Genomic DNA, 26,143 nt, shown 5'->3' with positions numbered 1-26,143 from the left:
GAATTAGAGGCAGTACTGCAATGTTGCACTCCACATTTATTAAACTGCTGCATCAATTTCCAAAAGTCTAAATCAACAAGTATTAAAATTCAAGACTTATCTAACTTACACCCACTATTTAGATTTTACATTTTTTTTATTTTCAAGAACACAATTTCAAAAGATTATTGTGTGATTTTTCATTCATGGCTCTTAGTTGTAATATCTTACTAGAGCTCATTGAGTTAGTGTTAATGGCAGTGATAGAAAAGGCAACTGTAGGTTAATTTCCCAAGGCGTTTGTCGGGTGAGAGCAGCTGCAGTGATTTTCTTCACTCTGATATCTTTATTATTTGCTTGCCAATGTTTCCCCCTTTCATCATAGAGCAAAATGCATCTGCAAGAAAATGAAACAAATAATTCAACTGCTGTCAAGTTAAAAAAAAAGAAGAAAGTCATACAAGAAAAACAAGAATTAAATCCTGCATACTGTACCTCCCATATTTTCGATGCCGTTCACCACAGTTTCCAGCACCTGCAGAGTGAGAGTAAAACAACTGAATGATGCAAAGAGACAGAAGGAGAAGAGGCATGCATTTTGCAAACAAAAGAAACCCACACACTGAACCACACACACCATCATCCATTTCCTCCTTACATTGATTTGGCCTGATTTAACTAGCTGGCTGAGTTCACAAAGGGCAGCTTCTGCTTTGTTCATGTAGTTAAGCACTGTAAATCGCTCCCGGGTGATGTTCTTCCTTCGCAGGGTTTCCTGAATCTCCTCGCTCAGGGGCGGAGGATACGGCACATCCTTGTTGTACTGTGAGATCTGCCCACACAGGATCACGTGGCTGTCGTTGTTCATCTGGAGGTATAAGAAGAAAGGCTGGAGGTCAATGTATGTGAGCACAAAACACTCACTGTTGGCGATCAGGAAGAAGCACTACAGACACCACTTCTAATTTTATAAACGTTGGCAGTACAATTAGGCAAACTAACACCTCAAAATTCACATATTTTCCAGCCAAATTAACCACAAATGAAAGTACAACATCCACTACTTTACGCTCTGCACACACAGACACAACTCAAGCAGTACCTGTGCGATTACAGTATCACTGATGGCACCTCCCACGTTGTCAAAGTAAACATCAATCCCATCAGGGCAGCGCTCCTTGAGCCTCGTAGCGACGTCCTCCTGGCGGTAGTTGATGGCTGCAGAAAAGCTGAAGTCATCCACTAAAGCTGTGCACTTCTCATTAGAACCGCAAATCCCAACCACTCTCACGCAACCATCAAGCCTGCCAATCTGGAAAAAATAAAAACAGGGTGAAATGATACAATCAGGATTTCACTTCCGTTTCTTTGTGAGCTAATCTCTTCTTTATGTTGGCAGCATCTGTGGTTAGCTAGATTAGATCAGCAACTCTGAATTTTTTTTTTTATATATATAACGGTTATAGTTCTCACCAACCATCTTGCCTTTACCTTTCTTCCATCTAAATCCATTAAAAATCTGAAATATTCTAACTCACTCCATAAAAAACTCAGTATACGAGAATAAATGTGTAGAACCCTACAATTTTAACAATGCACTTTGCCAGTATCTCAGATAGCCACAGCTGTATATAAGATATTAAAGCCTAATTGGACCCAAATCTGAAATTCGCTGTAGTTACCTGTCCGGCTATGGAGCCACAGGCTCCAGCCGCGCCGCTCACCACCATGGTCTGATTGGCCCCTTTGGTCACATTACCCTTCTCCCTTACGCCCAACAGAGCAGTGAGGCCTGTTATTCCAACTGCACCCAACAAGTAGGACAAGTGCCCATCAACCAACTGTGGATCAACCTGCAATAGACAGAATATCACATTAATTGATGTCAGTATTCGTAGCAGGCTTGCTTGTCACATGCAGGTAACTTTTAGTGCATGCATGAATGCATGGTGTTGGTCAAACACAGGAGTACATTCAGTGTAAGACTCGTTCCACCGAGATGCACTACAGAGCGCCACAGGAAGTCATTTACGACTCCTCCCTCTGAGTGTCACACAGTCAGAGTCAATAGACTGGAACTGGACTTATTTCACCCATCAGCTGCTATATACAATAATGACTTAACTCTACGGTACAATAATTTGTGCAATAATTCAACTCTGCAATACAGTTGTTCTTATTCATTTCTTATTTATATTTAACACACTTAATAGATCCCACTTCTTATAAGCATTTTGTGTTTACTCATTTGCACTGTGGTTATTTGTTATATATTGCACGGTCTTAATGCAAATATTTGTACATATTCCATGTTTCTTTGTTTCTTTCTTTTTCAGATTTAAATTTTTTTAAGATCAGTATTATTATTATTTTTTAGCAGCCATAGGATGCACGCTCTACCGGGTGAGCTAGAGGTCGCCCCCATATTTCATATTTCTTATGTGTCCATTTTTACTATTTGTACTTACTTATATTTCTTTACATGTATTGTGTTGATATTGTAGCATTATGTACATAATTTACATGTTACATACTCCTTTATTTTTAATTACATTTCTTTGTTTATAAACTGTAACTGTAACTCCCCAATTTCCCCCCGGGGATCAATAAAGTATTTCTGACTGATTTTAAACGCATTCTGCAAATTCTGCAAGAGGAAATATGAATGGACTATATCCCAATGTTGTTAACACACAGCAATATGCCACACCTTCGTTAAGACACTTCCTTTCATGACAGCGTAGGTCTGCCAAGGCCAATTGAATGAAGTGACCACGTCACCCTCACTGCAAGTACCGAAGCGGCTGGACTGGACCACGCCGACACCTCCACCATCCACACACTCAGACAGCTGCCATGGGGTCAAATAATCAGCACCGGTGTCTTCATTCATTCTGCATCGCTGGGAAGGAGCAAAAACAGACAGATAAGTAGGTGTGATGGAGATGGGGGAGCTTTGCATGTCAGGTTTTATGCTTCCTTTCTATAGATCAGTGGTTCTCAAACTATGGTACAAGTACCCCTGGTGGAACGCGTGCTCTCTCTAGTGGTACGCGGAGGAATCTCTGACTATCGATTCCTCTTATTGATGCCTTCCCACAGTTACGCATGCACAATGATGCATACGCACGCTGTATCATGTTTCAGTTTGTTTGGGACTGCAAATCTGTGTTGAAATCAGTAGGAGGAGAGTTAGTAACGTTAGCCGTTAGCAGCCGGTGGGCAGCACAGTACTGACTGGCTAAATACTGGAGATACGAACGTTAACAGAGGTGCCATCGAGTTATTGTTATGAGGCGTTCAAAGTTGGCTCAGGAAAAATGACTTTTGGGCGAAGGTAAATTACAACGTTATCATGATCTGTTCAAATGTAATCTCGTAAAATGTAGTTTTGGTGAGAAACTTGAATAAATCTAGTTGTTTGAAAGAGATGTTTTCACATCAATATAAGAACCATTACTAGCCAAAACAGTCAGTCCTGTACGGTTAAAAAACTTCTGCATATAATGTAATTTTCTTAATAATATGCTGTTTGGAGTGATTTTCAGTATAATAAATACTGAAAAATAAGTGCACAGTATGTTTTCTATCAATTAATGTTGTGATAAAATAGTGGTTACGTCTGACAGAATTAGTTTGGCCCCCGGCAACAATCTGGGTTTCTCATGTGACCCCCCAGGAAAAATAATTGCCCCACCCTGGAGAGTCAAATATTTTCTGAGGTGGTACGTGGTGTAAAAAAGTTTGAGAACCACTGCTATAGATAACAATTAGTTGACTGTATGATATAACTTTGGTTGACTAATTGCAGTGACAAGAAGAAGCTTGAGTCCTTGTTTCTTCACTGGAAAACTTTTGTTTTGTAACCTTTATTTATACTAGACTATCTGGAATATTAATATGCATAAGCAGTTTACATTTTTTCAGACATTTTTCAGATTTTTTTTTCCAAATTTTTATTTCGGACAATTTTTCAGATCTTTTTTTTCAGACTTTTTTTGTCCGACATTCTTCAGATCTTTTTTTCAGATTTTTTTTTTTCAGACATTTTTTTAGATCTTTTTTTTTGGGACTTTTTTTCAGATATTTTTTTTCGGACATTTTTTCAGACTTTTTTCAGATATTTGTTTTCGACATTTTTTTCAGATTTTTTTTTTCGGACATTTTTTTAAACATTTTCTTTTCGGACATTTTTTAGATTTTTTTTTTTGGAAATTTTTTCAGACATTTTTCAGATTTTTTTTTTCAAATTTTTATTTCGGACAATTTTTCAGATCTTTTTTTTCAGACTTTTTTTGTCCGACATTTTTCAGAGATTTTTTTCTGACTCTTTTTTCTGACATTTTTTTAGATCTTTTTTTTTTTAACTTTTTTTCTGATATTGTTTTTCGGACATTTTTTCAGACTTTTTTCAGATATTTTTTTCGGACATTTTTTCAGATATTTTTTTCGGACATTTTTTCAGATATTTTTTTTTGGACTTTTTTTAAGACTTTTTTCAGATATTTTTTTTCAGACTTTTTTTTCTGACTCTTTTTTCTGACATTTTTTTAGATATTTTTTTTTTTTAACTTTTTTTCTGATATTGTTTTTCGGACATTTTTTCAGACTTTTTTCAGATATTTTTTTCGGACATTTTTTCAGATATTTTTTTCGGACATTTTTTCAGATATTTTTTTTCGGACTTTTTTTCACTTTTTTCAGATATTTTTTTCGGACATTTTTTCAGATATTTTTTTTCAGACTTTTTTTGTCTGACATTTTTCAGATATTTTTTTCCGGACATTATTCAGATATTTTTTTTCAGACATTTTTCAGATCTTACACTGTATGATCAATACCATGTAAGGGTCCACTGATAGGCAAAGCGTCCGAACAAGGACCTCCCCATCTTTCAGGTCAGGGGTCAAAGTCGTCTCCTCCAGACGGAAATTTTCAGGAACTGGCGCTCCGTTATTACCTGTATGCATAAATAAGTTAAACATTAGCCAAATGTGTGCAATAACGTTGCAGCACGAAACTCAAGAAAACAGGTAATCTTCGGTTATGAATAAAGTAATAATACTTAAGTTTTCCTACCTGGACGTGAGTTGAGAACAACTCTCTGCACCTGCATCCTTGAAAAAGTGACGTTAACCTTTAATATCTCTGCTAATTGGTAGGACCGGACCTGGCAACAAACGTCCTGCTTTTATGTGCACTAAGGTCACAGTGTGAAAATGTGTGTGCAAAGCGAGAAAATGCTCAACTAATAACTATAAACACTGTTTACTTAGGTTTGTTCTGTTGTCTGTGTGCTAGCATGCTCTGCAGAAAGTCAACACACCACTGAGTAAAGTCTCACAGTAAGAGGACTCCCTGCTACCAACTTCCGTCTTCGTTTAATATCCCGTTAGGCAGTTGGACCAATTTCCTTACAGTGATTTTTTTTCCAGAAAAAACTCAAAAATCTATTTACCGTATTCACAGTAATGAAGCAACACATTGTGATTGATTCTAAAATGAAATTAAAAAAACTAAAAGCAAATCAAATATAATTTTTTTTTTTTAAATGTGGAATAAGTTTAAGAAATGAAAAATTAAATCACAATTTCAGCCACTTTTTTTTCCTTCATTTTGTAAATGTTTATAATCTGTACAAGCGCCTCGCATTACAAACAACAAAGAGAATATGACTACTATATGACTCATATTTTAATTCTGTATCTTATTATTTAAAACATGACCTTTAATTAAAATATAATGATATGCTTAATTTGCATGTCAGTTCTAAAAACCAGTACCACTATTAGTCAAGTATTATTATTATTATTACTATCATTATTATTAATAATAATAATAATAATATTATTATTATTATTATATTATTATACTGCTAGTCAATAGTAATAGTGACCTTTAATTAATATAATGATATGCTTAATTTGCATGTCAGTTCTAAAAACCAGTACCAGTATTAGTCAAGTATTATTATTATTATTATTATTATTATTATTATTATTATTATTATTATATTATTATACTGCTAGCAGGGAATGCAATTAGCACCGGCCACCTGCCAAATACAGGGTAAATGTTGGCTGCGGCAGGTACAAATTTCAGGTCACCTGCCACCATGGCAGATAGTTAACATGCAAAGATTAACTCAGTCAATGCTTTATTGTATTTTGCAAAGATAGGCATCCTCTGTGATAAATGCAAAATGCAGATCCTACTACTCTGATTGCATAAAAAAGTAAACTTATTTTTTACTCAGATTTTATGCATATGGTGGTATGTTCTTCATACTATGACAGTTTTCCTAAAATTAGATTAAAAAAAATATATATATCAGCTTACCTACAGTACCGCAATATATTGTATTATAATGGTAACCCCTGTATCATGATATACGTATCGTAATATGACATTTATCGATTTATGATTAAAAAGTTAGCTCCCTTTTTAAAGGTCCCATAGCGTGCTCATTTTCAGGTTCAAATTTTTTATTTTGTGTTTCTACTAGAACATGTTTACATGCTGTAATGTTAAAAAAAACACCTTTATTTTCCTCATACTGTCTGCCTGAATATACCTGAATTTACCCTCTGTCTGTCTGTTTTAGTGCATTTCAACAGAATTGCAACTGAATTGCGCTGCTAGGCAACAGCTTGGGTCCATGTTTACTTCCCATCAGCTGATGTCATTCACATACACTGCAACCAAGGCCTATGGAAAGGAGGCTGGGTCACGCATCATCAACGCGTCATATGTTAGGGGGTATGACACATGCGCAGGAAAATCTGGCCTGCACTCGCCGAAATTGAGCCAATCGCAACGCACGACCGCAGCTTCAGTCACACTGCGCATGTGTTATACCCCATACCCCAAGACCCATGTCTGCCCGTGACCCAGCCTCCTTTCCATAGACCTTGACTGCAACCAGGAAATAAACTGGGGCTCATTTAGAATGTTTACATTTAAAATTATGTAAATACTGTCCGTTTGTGACATCACAAATGGACAGAAATCCTAACGGCTTGTTTCAAACGCACAATTTCTGAATACGGGGCTGTGTGTATTTCTCCGTATATTAAAGCGTTTTGATAGTTTAACAGTATTTTATAAATGCACTTAAAACCTGCTTTATGGAATAATTAAGATGGGATACGTAAAAATTCACAATAGTGGTAGACCCTCAGAAGGGAATGGACTCTTGTTTTTGAAAATCTTTTTATTTTATTTATTATTTATTTTCTATATATTTATTTTCTGTTTATGTGCATCTTCATTTTGTTAGAGGTGCCATTTAGCTGTTTAATTTTGTGATTGATACTGTGAAGCTGTATATTGATTTTGGCCCTGTGAGAAAGGGAAAAGTTAAGAGAGAACGGATGGGTGTGTGGGGTATGTTGTGTTTGTTAAAGTAAATCCTGTATTGAATATATTGCATAATAATGCTGATGTTTGTATAACAAAAAAACCCAATAAAGACATTGTTAAAAAAACAAAACAAAAAAAAACTGCTTTATAATATAAAAGACATGAAAATCTCACCTTTTTTTTTTTACAATATGGGACCTTTAATGATAAATGTGAGGATATTATGGGAGTATTATATGAAAGTGCGACATTACATTTCCCCCGATCTTCCGGTGTAGCGGGTGTTTACTATCTTGTCGTTCATCAGTTGGTCTTTTCTCCCCAGTTGCCCCCGTTGAGCCGTTAAGGCAGCGAATCAGAACCGGTACCGCCCTCCTCAACAACCTCATTTCATTAATCCAGCTCATCTACAACCCACTGCAGCTATTCAACTAGATTTAGCAGTGAGTTTAACTACATTTACGATCGATGTTGCCAATGCAATCGATCCATTTATTATCATCAATCAAAGAGTGTAGAGGCGGGTAGAGATAGAGATAGATGACTGCTGTGTTACAGTATGTTAGCTAGAAGTGTTTCAAACTGGGAAGTGACGCTTTAGTGGAGGAATCTGGACTAAATAAAAAGTTCTCTGGGTTTCAGTCACTAGTTTACCGTCAACTTTATCTGCAGCAGGACACCGACACCGTCCAAACAGGGACATGAAGCTGTATATGAGCCATGGAGGGGCAGAGTTTAATGTAAGTACTGTAAAGGCTAATTATGCTTATTGCATGCCAGCAGCCCCATGCTAACGTTATGATGGCTTTAGTACCACATCTATGTGTTGCTGGTGGACAGCTAAGCTCTTGGACAGAATATAAAATAACTTCACCTGACCTGATCTCTCCCCTTTACCCATCACTCACTCACATGAGATGTCGAAATCCCAGTAAGTCCCAGTGGAAAGACTGTGTGCCATTGTGTAATAATACCTGTAGCCAAAGTTACAGTATTACTGTTATACTGTGCAGGAAAGAAAAACTGCAAAAACTTTTTATTTTATTTTATTTAATTTTTTTAATCAAGTATTATTATTATATTATTATACTGCTAGTCAATAGTAATAGTGACCTTTAATTAATATAATGATATGCTTAATTTGCATGTCAGTTCTAAAAACCAGCACCACTATTAGTCAAGTGTTATTATTATTGTTATATTATTATACTGCTAGTCAATAGTAGTAGTGACCGTTAATACCCTCAAAACTGGACATGTGTGCCATTGTGTAATACCTGTAGCTAAAGTTATTACTGTTATACTGTGCAGGAAAAAAAACTATGTTTATCAACATGATCAGCAGACTATATAATGATATGCTTAATTTGCATGTCAGTTCTAAAAACCAGTACCAGTATTAGTCAAGTATTATTATCATTGTTATATTATTATACTGCTAGTCAATAGTAATAGTGACCTATTCAATAGTAGTCTATTCCGAGTCCAACAAGGCACAAGACCAAGACATGTGCAAGACATCAAAAAAGTGGTCTCGAGACTGGACTTGAGACCGAGACCAGACTCGAGTACGACAGCCCTGGCTGCAACTACAGTATTTATATTTCATTTAATCTGCAGAGCAATTCTTGATTACAGGTTTGGACTATAAAATGTCAGAAAATAAAGAAAAGTGCCCCAGGTGAGAAATTCAAATTGCTTGTTTTGTCCCAAAAACCCAAACATATTCTCTTTACAATGAAATAAAACAGAGAAAAGAAGCAAATCTTTGCTTTCGAGGAGCTGTAACCATCAACTATTTGGCTTTTTGTGCATGAAAAATAACAATTACTCTAGGGCTGACCTGAATGCTTCGAAGCTTCGACCGTTGCCATGGTAATCAACCTCCGAGTCAGTATTTGAGATGCTTCAGTTTTTTTTTACTTTTATATATAAGTATGTAGTAATAATAATCTATAAAGCCCCAAAATAACCCATGAAATAAGGAATAATCCCACAACGTTATTCATATTCAACATTAATGATTATTAGTTATTCTCAGATGGATATCGCTGTTTGTTGTGTGCATGTGCAAAGCTTCAAAGCCCCAAAAAATGGTATTCAGGACAGCCCTAGATTAATCAATAATCTAATCAGTTGCTAATTTTCAGTCAGTTGACTAAGCAATCAACTAATCTTATCAGCTCTATACTGGTATCAGCTTCAAAAAAACATACTGGTGCAGCCATGAGAAAAAAGGCTGTTTTCCACACACTCACACCACAATTCCCAGTGCAGTGACAGTGTCATCAGCGGCAGACATGTCAGTCTGACTCGACTTCTTGTCAACAGCATCTGTGAATGTTTTCAGGCTTTGCATGTTATTTTAAGGTTCAGAGAGACCAGAGAGAGAGCCAGACTGCAGCCACTGCAGAGCCTGGCTGACCCATGCCTGGTCATGTCCAATGCCATGATATATTACCCATTATAAAAGCTCCTTTTCACAGCAGACGTTTCGCCTTGTCATAGTAGGAAAAGCACAAGTGTCACTAATATCAGTAACAATGATTTGGTTCTGTTCAAGTGTCCCAGTGAGCCGTGGCAGTGTGACCAGCATGCAACACCAGCACCATCAGCCACCATTCATTTTATTTTTTACACCTGTGATTTTCCTTTTATGAAATGTCAAAATGTCTGCTGTGAAAAAGAGCTATGCAGTCTACTGACGTCATTAAGTAATCATCCAATAGTTTCAGGACTAGATGGTTGTTTGCCTCACGGTGATCAGGGTCACTTTTTATGTATACGCTAACATTTTATTTGTTTGACATTACATCACGGAGTAGTCCACAGATCGCCTTGCAACATCTGGGCCTGGTTAAGGATTCACTATTTCATCGTAAAACTCACATGAACACAGTTCAACACTAAGATAATACTGTTTGTAGCTATCACAAGTGAGACTTTATGTCTTTCTACTTGTAATTTAACAATATAGTGCATTTTGATAATCCATTTTTCAAGCAAAAATGACAGGACATTATGTGGTTCACTGTGAGGATTTGCTGTTTATATCTGTTTTTATCATTTTAAAGCTGCAACGATTAGTCGACTATAATCGATAAGTCGATAGGCAGAAAAATAATCGGCAACTATTTTGATAAACGATTAATATTGGTTAAAGTAATTTTTCATGCATAAATGGCAGAAAATGCAGTTTTCAGCCTCTCAAATATGGAGATTTTCTGCTTTTCTCTGTTTTATATCATATGAAACTGAATATCTTTGGGTTTTTGGAGAAAACAAGACATTTAAAGACATCACCTTGGACTTTGAGGAACTGGGATGGACATTTTTCACTATTTTCTGACATTTTATAGCAAACGATTAATCAATTAATCTAGAAAATAATCGGCAGATTACTAGAAAATGAAAAGAATCGTTGGTTGCAGCCCTATGTCATTTTAAGGTAAATATCTTTGAAATTTCAGAATATCGGTTGAACAAGATTTGCCACTTTGGTCATTTTCCACAATTTTTCTGAATTGTTTTCTCTAAAATTTCATGTATTTCATATATGATAACAAAATAACAGTAGTCACAACTGTGATAAATACTAGTGAATAAAATAAAATAAAATAAAATAAAATAAAAAAAGGAGAAAGTAAAAAAAGAATAGAAAAGGAAGAAATAATATATATATTCATATATACATACACACATATATATATATATATATATATAAACATACATACACATATAAATAGGTAAAAACAAATAAAGAGAGAATTACAGAAGTAATATTAGTACAAGAGATAGACAAGCTATATACATGCAGTATATTCTGTTAGTATTTTCCTCTTAGTATTATATAATATAATATCAGTATATATATATATATATATACACTATATATATATATATAGTATATATATATAGTATATATATTTTCCTCTTAGTATTATATAATATAATATCAGTATATATATATATATATATATATACATATATATATATATATACATAGTATAATATCAGTATATTCTCTTAGTATTTTCCTCTTAGTATTATATTATATATTTATATTATTATAATATTAAAATATCACCAGCAGCTCTATAACATAAAAAAATTAGTTTTCATATAATATACAGTATATATTATTTTTCCTCCCACACCCTCATGGGGCTTCTCTGTAGCTCCTGCTTGCTGTGTCATGTGCAATAACACATTTTAAGGAGGAGAATTTTGTCAGTATAAAGAAAGAAAGTGTGTGACTTTGACTTTTGAATGGAAAATGAATGTTGTTTGTAGTTTCCTCCCTCTTATTTCCCCCTTCCTCCTCCTCCTCCTCCAGTGTGTGTGTGTGTGTGTTGGAATTTCCCGCATGGACTGACTGTAGGGGGATCTTGCTCCGTAAATTACAGCGCCTTGCATGTCAGAGGAGGAAGGCCTTATATGGGCATGGAAGTAGGTGTGGCCAGCTGGCTGCTGGTGGCTGTGGATCACAAGACAAGCAGAGACACAGCAGAGAGAGAGTCGATGCACAGCAAAAAGGGCCGCATTACCATTACCAGCGTGAGTTTACCGTGCAACCCTTGTGCAATCATGTGCAACAGACAGATTTCTGCAGAATAGCAGCGCACAAACTGGGAACGATCGGCCCTTTTGACTCCACAGCGAGGAGGAGGAGGAGGAGGAGGAAGAAGGAGGAGTATGAGGGAAAAAGTACCAGTGAGTGAGGTCAGCTCAGCAGCATAGCATGAGTCAACCTTGGGGATGTATGCAGTCATCATCATCGCATGTCTGTCTGTATTGTGCGGCCTGCTGCACAAAGCTGCTGCTACTGCACAAAGCTGCCAGTGTGCTCTCTCCTGCAGGCTTCTAGCAGCTTTCATGACAAACACAGTAAGTATCAGGACAGGCTAGAGCTGCTTTCTGGAGCTGACGATGACTGTGTGGCTGCATGGTGTTGTTGTGGTTCGACAACTGCGTGTTATTGTCGCCACAGCTTGCTGACAAAGTTTTGTTTACCTCGCCTTTTACGCACCGCTCGATGGAGTCTCCATAAATATGGATGTTTTCTAATGTCGCACACAGAAAGAGAGTATTACTAACCTTGTTGACAAGTTTGTTTTGTTTGCTATGTTGCCACACTTTGTATTGTTGCATGGCATTAGTGAGTGGATAATCTGCAACAAAGGGTTTCTGGTAAATAGAGCTGAGCTGAGCTGGCCACAGAAAGTGATGTGGAGGAAGGAAGGAAAAACATGCAGAGTCCTCTCGTGGAAGGACTCTGCATGTTTTTCCTCTTTTATATTTCTCTGTTTTACGCACGCTGCTGCAGGCCTTTGCACGCTGCTGCTGTACGGGGTGATTTACATAAGGAAACAGCGATGGATTAAAGCGGATAACGTGTATTTTTAACGTGTTAACTTATTGTGTTTATTGGGTTGTGTGAGGTTGCACGTTGTGATGCGTCACCATGATCCCTCACCTCATATATAGAGTTAATGCTGCATCCAAGCTCATTCTGCAATGATTTATTGATGTGCACAGTTTTTGTTTTTTTTGCATAGAGGATGTTTCATAGGATTTCACAACATGGCTATATAGGCATGTGCATGCAACATCACATGGTGCACACACACTGTTTGTTAGCCACATAGCATGGGCCATTCAGCTTGCTCAGTTCTGTGGTGCCCCAGAGCTTGTGCAGGATCTGAACAGCTGCAGCTGTCTATTTTAAGAAGCGTGTGTTTTACTAGGCCACCAGAGCAAAGGGTGATACTTATCAGTCACTTCCTAGGTTTGTCAGAGAAGTCCATGTTGTTGAGATTCTAGTATTAATGTATGCAATCAGCATGACAAATGTTTTGTTTTGCAAGAGTCCTGCAGATTTTTTTTTTTGTTTATCTCATACAGATGGAGCAAGGCTTGAACATTATAACAGAAACAGTTGGGATCTGTGTGCTTCCTTGAAACTTGGCAGACTGCGCCGTGTCATAAATCTGCTCCAAAAAACCTCGCCATCAGATAATATTTTTGTTAATCTCACCACGGGTTACCATGGCAATTGTCAAGAAGAAGCAAGCTATCAAAAGCCTGCAAGGCCATTTTGACTTTTTCCCTCGTTTCATCGTGACTCATGCTTGCTTTGCTTGCTCACTTTCAGTTGCCCTTCCTTTTTTTGAGTCTGCAGCTGCGGTTCAAAGGGCACGGGTTCCCCTTTTCTTTTTCACCTCTTGAGTCACACAGTTGTAAAAAGAGGTTTCTATCACGTTCAGCCCTGCTGTCTGTTCGGTAGTTTGGCGGGAAAGAGAGCTTCTGTTGAGTCCTGAGGGGCTTAAATGATTAAACGTGGTGCAGTGATATCTTGTAATGACATTACCAGGAACTATTGACTAACCGGCTACCTTCCTATAGTGTCTGCTGGTCTGGTATACGTGTTGGCCTGCATGCAGGAACTTATCCCGTCATGTGAGCTTAGTGAATAATGACACAGTTTAGACCTGCCCCTCCCCTCCTTTATTCTCACACCTGATACCTTTCAGTGGAGGTCCATTGTTGAAAAAGCAAACAGCAGGTTTTTACATGGCTGAGGCAGGGATGATGATGAGACCCCCCCCCCCTGTAGGGACCCCTTTAGTCTGATGGCTCAATGCTTGACCTCTCTCTCTCGTTTTCTCTATACAGGGTGTCGCCCATGAATGAGAAAAGCACACGGACGTCTTCAGATCAGCTTACCCCAGGGCGGCGACCTCTGAGTGGGTCACGAAGAGCTTCAGAGGGGAGGAGAAGATTATCGTGGTGGCCCTTAAAACTCTGATGTCAATGTAGTTATACAGCTTGATTTTTTTTTTGGATTGATATATTCAAGTGATCCTAGCTGGTTTCGGTTGAAAACATTCACCTGGTTCGGCGTCTTCATGCCCGTCATGAGCGTACCAGCCCAGCAGAAACCCAGCGCCAAACGAACGGGCAAACGCATCACGTTTTTCACTGATCCAAGCATAGCAATGAAGGAGACTTCTCAACACCCCGAGGGGTCCTACTGCGTCCCCGGTGGCCCCGCCTCAGACCACGGACAGAGCGAGGCAGCGAGTACTGTGACATCCAACCCAGAGGCCCCTCACATGTACCTCAACTCTGTCATCTTCAGCCCGGATAAGGGCGACCAGAGCCGGGGTCACTATCAGCAGACTGTGCCTATGAAGTGGGCCCACCAGGAGCCCAGTCAGCAGCAGCCGTCTCTGTCTCAGCAGCAGAGAGCTGCGACCTGGAACACCATGACGAACTGGGGGCAAAACTTTGCTAATTATATTGGGGGAGTAACAGACTCAAGGACCCAGAATGCTTTTGTGAAGTCGATGCACGAGACTTCTGGCATGCAGCCGCATCAACAGCCCCCTAACAGAGCTGCAGACAAGCAGAACCCTTCTGTGGACGCGTACAGGGATGCGGTTAAGGCTCGGGGGCTGGATTGGGAGCAGCAGCAGTCGCAGGCCTTTCAGGAGACTTTGAAACCCGGGGCGCTGAACACCCAGCAGCACAGCACATCCCACCCAGGAGGAAGCTCAGTGTTGCAGCCCTTCCAGTTGGCCTTTGGTCAGCCCAAGCAGCACCTCCCGGCGTACTACCAGACCTTTCAAGGCAACAGGACGACGCTACCTAACCCGCCTAACTACTCGACGCAAGCAAAACCGCCACACCAGTTGCAGCAGCTGCAGAAGCAAGAGCAAATCCAGCGCCAGCAGCAGCAACACATACTCCAGCAACAAATTCAGCATCAACAAATGCAGCAGCAGCAGCAGCAACAGCTCATTCAGCATCAACAGCATGTACAGCAGCAGCTTCAGCAGCAGCAGCAGCAACAAAAGATCCAACAACAGCAGCAGCAGCTTCAAATTCAGCAGCAAATGCAACATCAGCAGTTGCAACAACAAAACCCTCATGTGCTTGACTATTACCCTGCCTCACAAAATGCACACCCTCACCCGCATCCACATCCACATCCACAGCCCGTGGTGGTACACTCCCAGGAGTCCTCGGCTCCAGCTCCCCCGAACATCCAGGAGCCGATTATCCAAGACATCACCCCGGAACCCCAGCAGCCTTCAGATCCGCTGCCGCCCCCTCTCCTGACACAAGAGCCCCAGTCGCAAACGCAGTCCCAAACGCAGCTTCGCAGATCACGGCGGCTCTCGAAGGAAGGCGGGGCGCCGTCGGACAACCCTTTTCTCGCCGTCTCTTCGGAGCAGGCCGCCCCGGGGCCGCATCAGGGCTCGCAGAACGGGGCTCGCGACATCCAGGCGGCTCCGACGGGCGTCATCCAGAGCACACGGAGGAAACGCAGGGTGTCTCAGGAGGTCAACCTGGAGACCCTCGCTCAGAAGGCCTCGGAAATGGAGTCTCTGCCACCACATATTGTAAAGGTAAGTGTGCAGTTCAATTTTGAGAAAATATTCAACCATTTTTTCTTTCCTTTTCTGTCTTTCATTGTTCTATTGCTCTTTCACGTGTCTCTCAGCTGTTCCCTCTCAAGCGAAATAACCTTTAACAGAAAAGGACTGAGTGTTCTGTATCCCTATGATTGCATATCAGTTTATATCTAAACTCGTCGCTACAAGCTGCAGGCCTCAATTGTGAATATCTCGGGCGAGAGATATACATCTATCTTTCCAGTGTTATCCCAGGGCATAATTGCACTGGGACTTGAGCCTCCCCGAACAAGAGCGGGAACTGGAACAAACGGCTCCAGCGCAACTGCCAGGAAAACTGAGCCAAAACTTGTGTTGTTTTGTGATTAACGTGTTGCTGGAAGAGACGCTGAATGTAATCAACGCCCCAACCAAGTTTACACCGCAGAAAAGCTCTGCCTTGTGAGGAAAAAAATCTGTAGCTAACAACAAGCCCTTGCATTGTGAAAGTTGTCACAAGGTAAATATATACTTCACAAATATATTTCCAGCTCTCACTAGATGAACAGACCTGATGAAATCCCTTGGCGCCGCTGCACCATGTGAAATCATTCACTTATCTGTGTTTTAAGGTGCTGAATGTCTCGATTGTGCAACAAGTTCTGTCGCCAAACAGCACTGAGTCAGTGTGACTGTAGTTCAGCATGGCTGTGCCCTGGATTTGCCTCACGGGTAGCTGATCATACAGACACTGTGTTTGGTTACATGCCTGCACACCTCCCCCCCCACCCCATCCCATCCCATCAAAGGAGAGAAACTCCAGCCTGGCCTCGACTGCCCTCCCCCCCTCTATAACAGAGGGAGGGGTGCAGGGTTGCCTGTGTGCTCAGCAGAATCTGTCTCCACCGCTCTGGTGTAGGGGCTGGAGTTTTCCACCAGCAGTATAATGAGCACAGATCCAGGCAGCGTAGCCACACGGCTGCATGCCTCCCTGCCCCACGAAGATGCAGCGCGCATTGACCGACTGCATCTGTCTTCAATGATGGTGGCGGTTTAGACGGCTTTGAAGTCGCTGCAGAGTTGCTGTAAAGCACACAGTCTGCTCGTTCCCACCTCTCATTATGGTTTCTCAAGGCCAGAAATGTAGAGAATGCTTTTGGGAACGGTTCCTTTGACATAAGGTCTGTCACCTGACAGCACTGTATCGAGGTGCAGATGTATAGAAAGCTTGTCTGGTAAGGCTTTCGCTGAAACATCCGCGACACGGTCATATTTTAAATTCTACCGTCTCTTACTTTTCACAGCGGCTCATTGTTTGTGTCAGTTACTCATTCTCTCACTCACTCACCTCAGGCTTGTTTAACAGTGTATTGATCTATCTGTTAACGCTCCATTTGAGTATTGATGATTTTCTCTTCGATTAGTGTGAGGTAAGGAACAAAGTTTAGGGTTCCCAGTTTACTGTATTGATTATAATTTGGCAGCCTGCCCGGGGGAAATCAACAACCACCCAACCAGCCGAGTAAATTTTGGTTTAAGGTTTATTGTGCTGAGCTGGAAAGCTAAGCTAGTTACTTAAGTTGTTAAAGGTTGTGATTCTTCGCACCTCGACACAAGTTGGCAGTGGTGGAAGAAGTATTAAGACCTTTTACTTTAGTTAAAGTAGCAGTGCTACAGTGTAAAAATACTTTGTTACAAGTAAAAGTCCTGCATTCAAGTAAAAGTAAAAGTACTTAAAGTATCAAAATTAAAAGTATTTATTATGCAGAATGGCCCATTTCAGAATAGCATATCACTTTAATGTTGCAGCTGGTAAAGATGGAGCTAATTTTAAGTACTTTATATACTGCTGGGTAACTTAACCCGTGATAATACATCATAATGTATTCGTTTTTTGATTTTCTATAAATGTTCTAAATATGCAAAGTCAGCGGTAACTAAGGCTGTTAAATAAACATAAAAGTACAAAATTAGCTTTCAAGACGGATTGGAGTAGAACTCTAAAGTAAGATAAAATGTAAATACTCAAGTGAAGTATAAGTACCTCATAATTGTACTTAAGTACAGTACTTGAGTAAATGTACTTAGTTAAATCCCCCCACTGCAAGTTGATGTGTTTGAAATGTGTCACCTGAGAGTATTAATGTGATGAGATTATGAGCTGCAAACAGCAGGATGAAACTGTCTTTGATTTTTGCGTCAAGTCAGTCTTTTAATCATCACAGCAGCCCGCTTTGAGGAGTCCCCACCTCGAGGTGCTTCACCTCCAATAGGACTTAATATAGACTTTTATCGTAGGGCTGCAACTACCCATTATTTTTATTATTACCACTTAATTTGACTATTATAATCTGGATGAATCGTTTGGCCCATTACGATTCTTAAGGCCGAGTTAACATATTTATATAACTTGTTTTGTCTGACCAACAGGCATTCAGTTTCTAATCATAGAAGACAGCAAATAGCAAATATTTGCATTAAAGAAGATTCTAGTTTACTGTCTACAATTTTGCACATTTGCAGTGTGCAAGCAATGCATTTGCATATCCTCTTGATGTTTTTTATTCATAAGAACTGAATGTTAGTGTAAATCACAAGTTTTATCATGATACGATGTTGTATTGATTGTTTGGACAACGATATGATATTTGCTGATAACATAAAGTCTGCCACGATACGATTTCAAATCATTTCATACTGTACATTTAACACAATCGATTACATATTAACTCACAAAAATCAACTAAATTATGATTTAACAATTTTATAAGTGGGCTCCTCCAGACATTAAATGTTTTTAAGAATTTCAAAATAAAGGTGTGATCTTAAAGATGACGATATGTATCAATGTTTTCACTTTACATCGATGATATTGGATTGTTGATCATTGAATCGGTATATCAATCCAGACTGATTTATGATTACACCCTTATTAGATGACTTGTAACACCTCATCTACCGTCTTTATTAGGAGCCCCGCCGGCCGTGGAGTCCCTCTGAAACGGGCGGTATGAACGCCAAGCGGCCTCGAGACGACAGGTTCCTGCCGCTCGTCATCCCAGTGTCTGTTCCGGTGCGAAGGCAGCCCTCCTCTCCAGACAGAGATGGAGCCGCCCTGGCCTCCGGCTGGCCCCTCAGGCATTCAAATCCCCAGGACCTCGGCCGCGCCGACCACAAGCCCTCGGTCATCGTCACCCGGAGACGCTCACTCAGGAACTCGTTGTCGGAGAGCTCAGAGCAGGTGGGTACATATTCACTCGTTTATGCTTTTGTTTTGTTTTTTCTCTTTTTTTCAGTTTGATGTATTTTGATGCCATTTTTTTTTAATTGGTTATACTTTTACAGACATTATTTGCTGTCAGAATTGATTTACAAACGATGGGGAGGTAGTAGGTTGGTGTCTGTTTTCAGTCTGTCTAAACTGCAGCTTTTAAGTCGTTGCATTTGTGCCACATCTCCCCGCCAACACACACTCCCTTCCCCCCATCATGCTCCATGTCTCCCCTGCCCCCATTTCACTCCTCCACACTTTTCTCCCTTTCCCTGTTTCATTTGGGGGGGGGGATTTGGTGAACTGGTCGACCTGTCCCAGATCAGGCAGATTATCAGGCTTTAATGCTGCCATACTGTACATTATGTACCATACAGTTGCGGGTTGGGGTGGGTCTTTCTCTTTCTCAGGATAAAAGCACAAACTGTATGAGCTTCCATGTCTATCGTTGAGTTTTGTTATTACATGAAATATACGTATGTATATATTAAGGCTGTCAAAGTTAATGCGATAACGCGTTAACGTAAATTCGGTTTAACGCCACTAATTTCTTTAACACAGTAGCGCAACTTGTGATTTTTAGGTTGTAGAGTGAAGATACTGGAATCATATGAAACTAAAAAAGCCTAATGAACCCACTGGTACCAACAATATCGTACTAGCTTTTCGGGAAGGAGGCTAAATAACGCTCCAAAAACTGTCATTTGCCATTTTAAAAAGGAGTCCCTTGACCTCTGACCTCTGAAGATATGTGAATGAAAATGGGTTCTGTGGGTACCCACGAGTCTCCCCTTTACAGACATGCCCACTTTATGATAATCACATGCAGTTTGGGGCAAGTCAAGGCATAGTCAAGTCAACACACTGACACACTGACAGCTGTTGTTGCCTGTTGGGCTGCACTTTGCCATGTTATGATTTGAGCATATTTTTGTTATGCTAAATGCAGTACCTGTGAGGGTTTCTGGACAATATTTATCATTGTTATGTGTTATTAATTGATTTCTAATAATAAATATATACATATATTTGCATAAAGAAAGCATATTTGTCCACTCCCATGTTGATAAGAGTATTAAATACTTGACAAATCTCCCTTTTAAGGTACATTTTGAACAGATAAAGAATATTTTAATCGATTGACAGCCCTAGTATATATATATATATATATATATATATATATATATATATATATATATATGAAATGATGTATCACAGTAGATAAATCTGCCTCTTAAAATATTTTTTCCTCACCAGAATGGAAGAACCGAAGGGGAGAAAGACGATGACGGCAAAAAGTCTAAACGGCGTCCCCGGCCCGAGCCTCTCTTCATCCCGCCGCCTAAACCCGTTTTTTTCATCGCCCCTCCCGTCTACTCCAGCATCACCCCTTACCAGAGCCACCTACGTTCCCCCGTCCGCCTCATCGAAAACCCGCTCTCCATCCCCCCCTACACGCCTCCGCCAATCCTCAGCCCCATCCGCGAGGGCTCTGGCCTCTACTTCTCCACCTTCCTGTCCTCTGCTGCCGCCAGCAGCCAGGGCCTGCCGCCTCCTATAACACCCAAGTCTGCAACACGCAGCCTGTTGCGCTCCAGTAAGTAAAAAAAAAAAAAGAAGTTCATAAGACCTCACTGAATCATCCACATTTCAAATATGAAGCATCTGCCAAAAAAATGTCTGACGATATGTGTGGTTTGTAAGTGAATTAGGATAGTCGCTGTGTAAATATTAGACTGATTTGTGCATTTGATATTTGAGTTTCCTGTATAACAGAATATAACTCCTGTGATTGCAGCAGAAACCTCTTTGATAACATCACTGAGTGGATTTTGTGTTGCTGCTCTTTCAGACAGCTGCGACATCACACCACCAGTTCTGTCTGCTATTGGCGAGGCCACTCCAGTCAGCATAGAGCCGTGAGTATTTCCCTCTCAACATCCCCAAATTATCTTCTTCTTCCATTGTGGAAAAGGTTTTTGGGGGTTTGGGTCGAAATTGTATGAGCACTCAAAAGCAGAGCAGAGCAGGACTAGTAGCTCTGCTATGAATTATTCAAAACCATAACACCGGGCTGGATCATGAAATGTCCTGAAAGAGAACACAGTACTTCTTGAAATACTAAACCCATCCTTTAAGGCTGCGCCGCTGTTACCACTGGAATCTTCCGCCCTGTCATCCACAGCTAGCATTAGCGCCAGCGTTCGCCTTCTGATCTCATCAAGCAGTCTAATGTCTCTCTCAATGAGAGTGCATCCTGTCATAACAGCTCTATATCAACTGTCAAATGAAATCCTTAAGACCTTTTGAAAGATAATGGCAGTAAGTTCATCAGAGGCCGGTGGTCGTTAACGTCGTACATGCACAGATAATGGAGTTTTGGTTATGTATAAGGTTAATAAAGAGTCAGTGCGTAATAACTGCAGTCTGATACCAGTAGGGCTGGACAGACACACGGCTGACAACCTGCTAAACTAAACTAAATGTGCGGTGGAGACTTTTACTGGGAAAGTGGCTGCATGTCCACGACACTACACGCAGCATCGTAGCTGCTAAGTTAACGCTCCCGGACGGTGAACTGGGGAGTCCCGTCAACGAATATCTGTTGTACTCCTGCAGCTGGTACACCGCTGCATGCGAGGCACAAATCTTGTTGGTTAACGGTTAATAATCGGGTAACAAGGGTCGACTATCGGTTAAGAAAATTAACAATAAAAACTACTATACAGAGAGGTCACTTGTAAATACATATGATAAAAAATACTAACCATAAATTGTAGAGAAAATGTGGTTTGATTTCTTGACAAAGATTATAACTTTAAACTTGCAGGATATCAACGGTACGTGTAAACAACTTGAACCAAACAAGACCTCCAGTGGAACGCGGCCAACCGCAAAGTTACTCCATAAATGTAAACACAGACACTGATACCTTGGATGTTTATGACAATTAGAGCAGCAGTGAGAGGGGAGCTTTGAGGACACTGAGACTCTATTTAGTTTAACCCCTTAAACTATCAGTCTTTTTTCGGGTAGTTATGTTGTAGTTGCATCGACAGCGAGGTGCACTTTATGGGGTGCATTGTGCAAGCTGTTCCTCCGACCGGTGCCAGCTGCTCAGCAGTTAGTCAGAGACGAGCCAGAGAAGCTTCCCATAAATCACGCTTTCAGCCGGGCCTGGTTTACTCCCAAACACACCAGAGCCATCGCCGTTCAACCTTTAGCAGCCCACCTTCCCTGAGGGAGGCTGCCAGAATACATACACACACACACACACACACTGAAATACTGCAGGCCTACTGGAAATGCAGGGGGAGGGAGGGGGCATGCTGGAACAGGATTGTCTGTTAATGTAACACGGCGTTATTCTCACAACCATAACACCGAGGTATCTGGTTTCAGTTGACATGTAAACCCACAGAGATGCATTTGTTGGAGTCTTTCTTCCTGCTTGAACGCGACCTTTGTCACACACACCAGGATGAGGATTTGCTTTCGGTTCAGTGAATTGAAGAAGTGCACTTTGTTGAAAACACAAATTTTGAATTTGCATTTTATGCATTATGCTGAGAGGACAAAAGAGAGCTGTATAACCAGCTGGAATTCAAAGCAGTGCAAAGACTGCAGTGCTCAGAGCCTCAACGATCTTCCTGTGACTATTTAAAGATCAGAAAGAAGAAGCCAAGAAATCCAAATGTGATCTCTCCGAAATAAAACAAGAGCTTCACTCTTAAAAAGAAATCTGATATTGATATATGATGTCTGAACAGCGCAGACACTTAATGAACGCTGAATAGATCAAATTCAACGCCTTGTCACTCACACTGATGTCCTGTTCCCAGACGGATAAATATTGGGTCGCGGTACCAGGCGGAGGTTCCAGAGCTCAGGCAGCGGTCAGCTGTCGAGTTGGATCATCATCGAGCGGAGCTGGTCTGGGTGCCGCTGAATGAGCTGGAGGAGAAACCGGACTTCCAGCAGAAAGGTAAGAAAAAGCAACAAATGCAGTATTTCACAGTTGTTACATCACCTCAAACTGAAAGTATAAATACCGGCAGACAGATTGTTGTTGCAGGATTTTTTTTTTACTTACTTATGTGAGGTGGCTAACAAGTATATCCCCATTATTTTATTGTGATTTCTCTCCATTTATTTATAATGTAGGGCTGTTAACACAGTAATGCTAATGTTAACACGTAACGCAAATTTGTTTTAACGCCACTCATTTCTTTAACACATTAACTTGAGATTTTTAGGTTGTAGCGGGCTCAGTTTTAAAGGTAGAGTGAAGATACTGGCATCATATGAAACTAGACTAGACTACATGAAACCTGATGAATCCATTGGTACCAACTGTGTCATACCAGCTTGTCAGGAAGGAGGATAAATAACGCTACAAACTTATGCTAAATTTTGGTGAGGAAAAACTGTCATGGCCATTTTCAAAGGGGTCCCTTGACCTCTGACCTCAAGATATGTGAATGACAATGGGTTCTCTGGGTACCCACGAGTCTCTCCTTTACAGACATGCCCACTTTATGATAATCACATGCAGTTTGGGGCAAGTCATAGTCAAGTCAGCACACTGACACACTGACAGCTGTTGTTGCCTGTTGGGCTGCAGTTTGCCATGTTATGATTTGAGCATATTGTTTTATGCTAAATGCAGTACCTGTGAGGGTTTCTGGACAATATTTGTCATTGTTATGTGTTGTTAATTGATTTCCAATAATAAATATATACATACATTTGCATAAAGCAGCATATTTTTCCACTCCCATGTTGACAAAATAAAAAAATGTGCCATTAATTTGTGATTATTCGCGATTAACTATGGACAATCATGCGATTAATCACAATTAAATATTTTAATTGATTGACAGCCCTAACTTATATATATTTTTGTATATAAATAATCAGGAACAGACTGACTTTCTTAAAATGTACACATTTTTATTGAGTCATTTCCTTGTTTACAGAATACAGAAGTCCCTTTCTGTTGTTATCACTTACAGTAGGGTGTGTCCAATAACTCATCCTCAAGCTGCAAATCATTTCTTCATTTTTTCCATATTACATTTAGATACTTGCATTTTCAGTGACAAGATAAGAGAAATTTTAAATTTTCCAGGTTCATGAGACAATTTAATATGGTAAAATAGACTTGTCACTGTGGGGAAGTTTGTTTTGGACTCGGAGTTGTGCTGATCCTGCATAATTTACTATTTACCGTTTCATATAAATAAATAAAAAGAATTATCCTCTAATTACAGTTTTTTTATGTTCATTCTCTCCCTTTCAAGAAGAAAACATTGTCACCACTGTCTGCTAAATAATAACAATTAAAAAAATATATTTTCTTTCGGTTGCTCTCACTCTCAGTCTCTTCTCTGTGTTTCAGTGGAAGACCTAATGCACCTGGCCTGCTCCAGTGTTTTGTGTGGAGGAGGCACCAACCAGGAGTTAGCCCACCATTGTCTGTACGAGAGCAAAGGGGACATAATGGTGAGAACAACAGAACAATCCATATTCGCTGACGAGGCAGGGACGTCCACGATTAATAGAAAAATGACCTGTCAGTCAGGTTCTAACACAAATGCACACCAACCTGTTTTCACTCTTAAAGACTGACTCGACACGTATTCCTTTTAAAACTTTCAGTTTCACACAGAAGATTTTTAAAGACTTCATTCTTACAGGCCATTAAATGTTATTTTCCCGAGTGATGGCATGTTGCATTAACATAGTATTTGCTGCCAAAGTCAGAACAATTTTGGTTATTTTGCATGAGAGAAATATCTGTATCTGTGTTATTCTCTGTGCTCTTCTCACTGGTTTGACGTGAGCAGGGCTCAGTTGGAGAAAAAAAGGTGATGTCATGCACTTCTGTGCACCAATCAGGATTTAGCAGCATGCGTTGTTTGGTCACGGTCAATCAAATCATACCAGAACACTACTGATGAAACAGATTAACTCAGTCTTTGACTGGTAAAATGCTTAATATATTATAGATAAAGATGTTTTATATAGTCATTCATATTTAATGTTATAGAAATTAGGGCTGTGCGATATGGAGAAAATCTAATTTCATGATGTTTTTGACCAAATACCTTGATATCAATATTGCAACAATAATGTAGTGTTGACTATTGGTGCTTTCACAAAATATTTACACAATGAGATTTTTTGATAAAGAAAGATCAGTAATGTGGATATAATGACTAAGTGGGTAAATGCAAATAATAGAACAGCTAGAACAGTCTGGTAAATGACATCACGTTACTGTAATGCAGCCTTTAAAACCAGGAAAAGACAACACTTGTGCCATATTACGATATCCAAAATCTAAGACGATTTCTGGCCTCATGTCACTGATATCAATATTATATTGATATATTGCCCAGCCCTAGTAGGAATACTAGCTTTCAGGGGCTTTAAAGAATGATTGAAAGATAAAATAAAAAATGCATTACAGTAGTTTTTAGACAATGGGGGGTTTATTTTAGTCATAAATCATTTTGAAATTAAAAAATGAATCATTCTTTTAAAAGCATTCCTGTCTTGAATGAAAGAGAATGTAAAGCCTCATGCACATAATTATATTCATTATTTCCATAGTAGCATTAATAGAATTAATGACCAGACTTTGTTAGTGCACAGAAGCATCAGATTGTTTATATGCACTTAATTAAGCACTTCATGTTTCTCGTCATATAAACGAGAAGCCTGGTTTCTTTAATCAGGGTTAATTAAGATTAATAAAATCTGACTAACAGCTTTTTTTCTGCAAGTGAATCCTGATTTCTTAGTCTTGTAAACCCTTAAAGTTGTTCGAACAGGGTTTTTATATATGTGCAAATGCAAAGATAGTGCTTTTGTGACAGTAGTGAGGTGGAATGAAAGAAAAGATCTTTATATTCATAGCGGTGCATCCTTGTATCCAACATAATTAAGTCCAACCAGGACAAAAACATGTGAAAGTGTAGCTTCATATCTCACTAATACACTGACAGTATGCCAGGCTTAGTTTGAAACTCATAGCAGGTAGGAGAAAGTGATTACTGACCAGCTGCATGTGAACGCCACGTTTAAAGTAATCAGGTTGCTGCAGTGCACGTACACGTGTCCTCCG

At 39.7% G+C, this 26,143-nt stretch overlaps 2 protein-coding genes across 5 annotated transcripts in view; one reads left to right on the top strand and one right to left on the bottom strand.

The window, feature by feature from the left end:
- Positions 1-21: 21 nt before the first annotated feature.
- Positions 22-5,335, bottom strand: ptgr2 (prostaglandin reductase 2). Its single transcript, XM_074660571.1, has 8 exons — positions 5,059-5,335; positions 4,821-4,939; positions 2,690-2,881; positions 1,662-1,832; positions 1,082-1,291; positions 638-847; positions 475-514; positions 22-376 (listed from the first exon to the last, which is right to left on the bottom strand). The coding sequence occupies exons 1-8, from the start codon at positions 5,093-5,095 to the stop codon at positions 312-314; spliced, it is 1,044 nt and encodes a 347-aa protein (XP_074516672.1). The 5' UTR covers positions 5,096-5,335; the 3' UTR covers positions 22-311.
- Positions 5,336-7,691: 2,356 nt separating this feature from the next.
- Positions 7,692-26,143, top strand: part of mideasb (mitotic deacetylase associated SANT domain protein b) — a 33,147-nt gene continuing 14,695 nt past the window's right edge. The window contains exons 1-7 of one of the 4 annotated variants that reach the window (XM_074660561.1): positions 7,692-8,081; positions 14,017-15,755; positions 18,712-18,981; positions 20,269-20,608; positions 20,864-20,930; positions 22,854-22,996; positions 24,413-24,516. In XM_074660561.1, the coding sequence (XP_074516662.1) occupies positions 14,250-15,755; positions 18,712-18,981; positions 20,269-20,608; positions 20,864-20,930; positions 22,854-22,996; positions 24,413-24,516 (2,430 nt within the window). In that variant the 5' untranslated portion in view covers positions 7,692-8,081; positions 14,017-14,249. Of the gene's footprint in view, positions 8,082-11,744; positions 12,229-14,016; positions 15,756-18,711; positions 18,982-20,268; positions 20,609-20,863; positions 20,931-22,853; positions 22,997-24,412; positions 24,517-26,143 lie in introns of those variants that run through there. The other 3 variants (XM_074660562.1, XM_074660560.1, XM_074660563.1) reach the window with 3 other exon arrangements.

The sequence above is a fragment of the Sebastes fasciatus genome, chromosome 15 (genome assembly GCF_043250625.1).
Source record: "Sebastes fasciatus isolate fSebFas1 chromosome 15, fSebFas1.pri, whole genome shotgun sequence".
In the NCBI taxonomy this organism is placed as follows: domain Eukaryota; kingdom Metazoa; phylum Chordata; class Actinopteri; order Perciformes; family Sebastidae; genus Sebastes; species Sebastes fasciatus.
The sequence above is the reverse complement of the archived record's forward strand: the minus strand, read 5'-3'. Positions and strand labels throughout refer to the sequence as shown.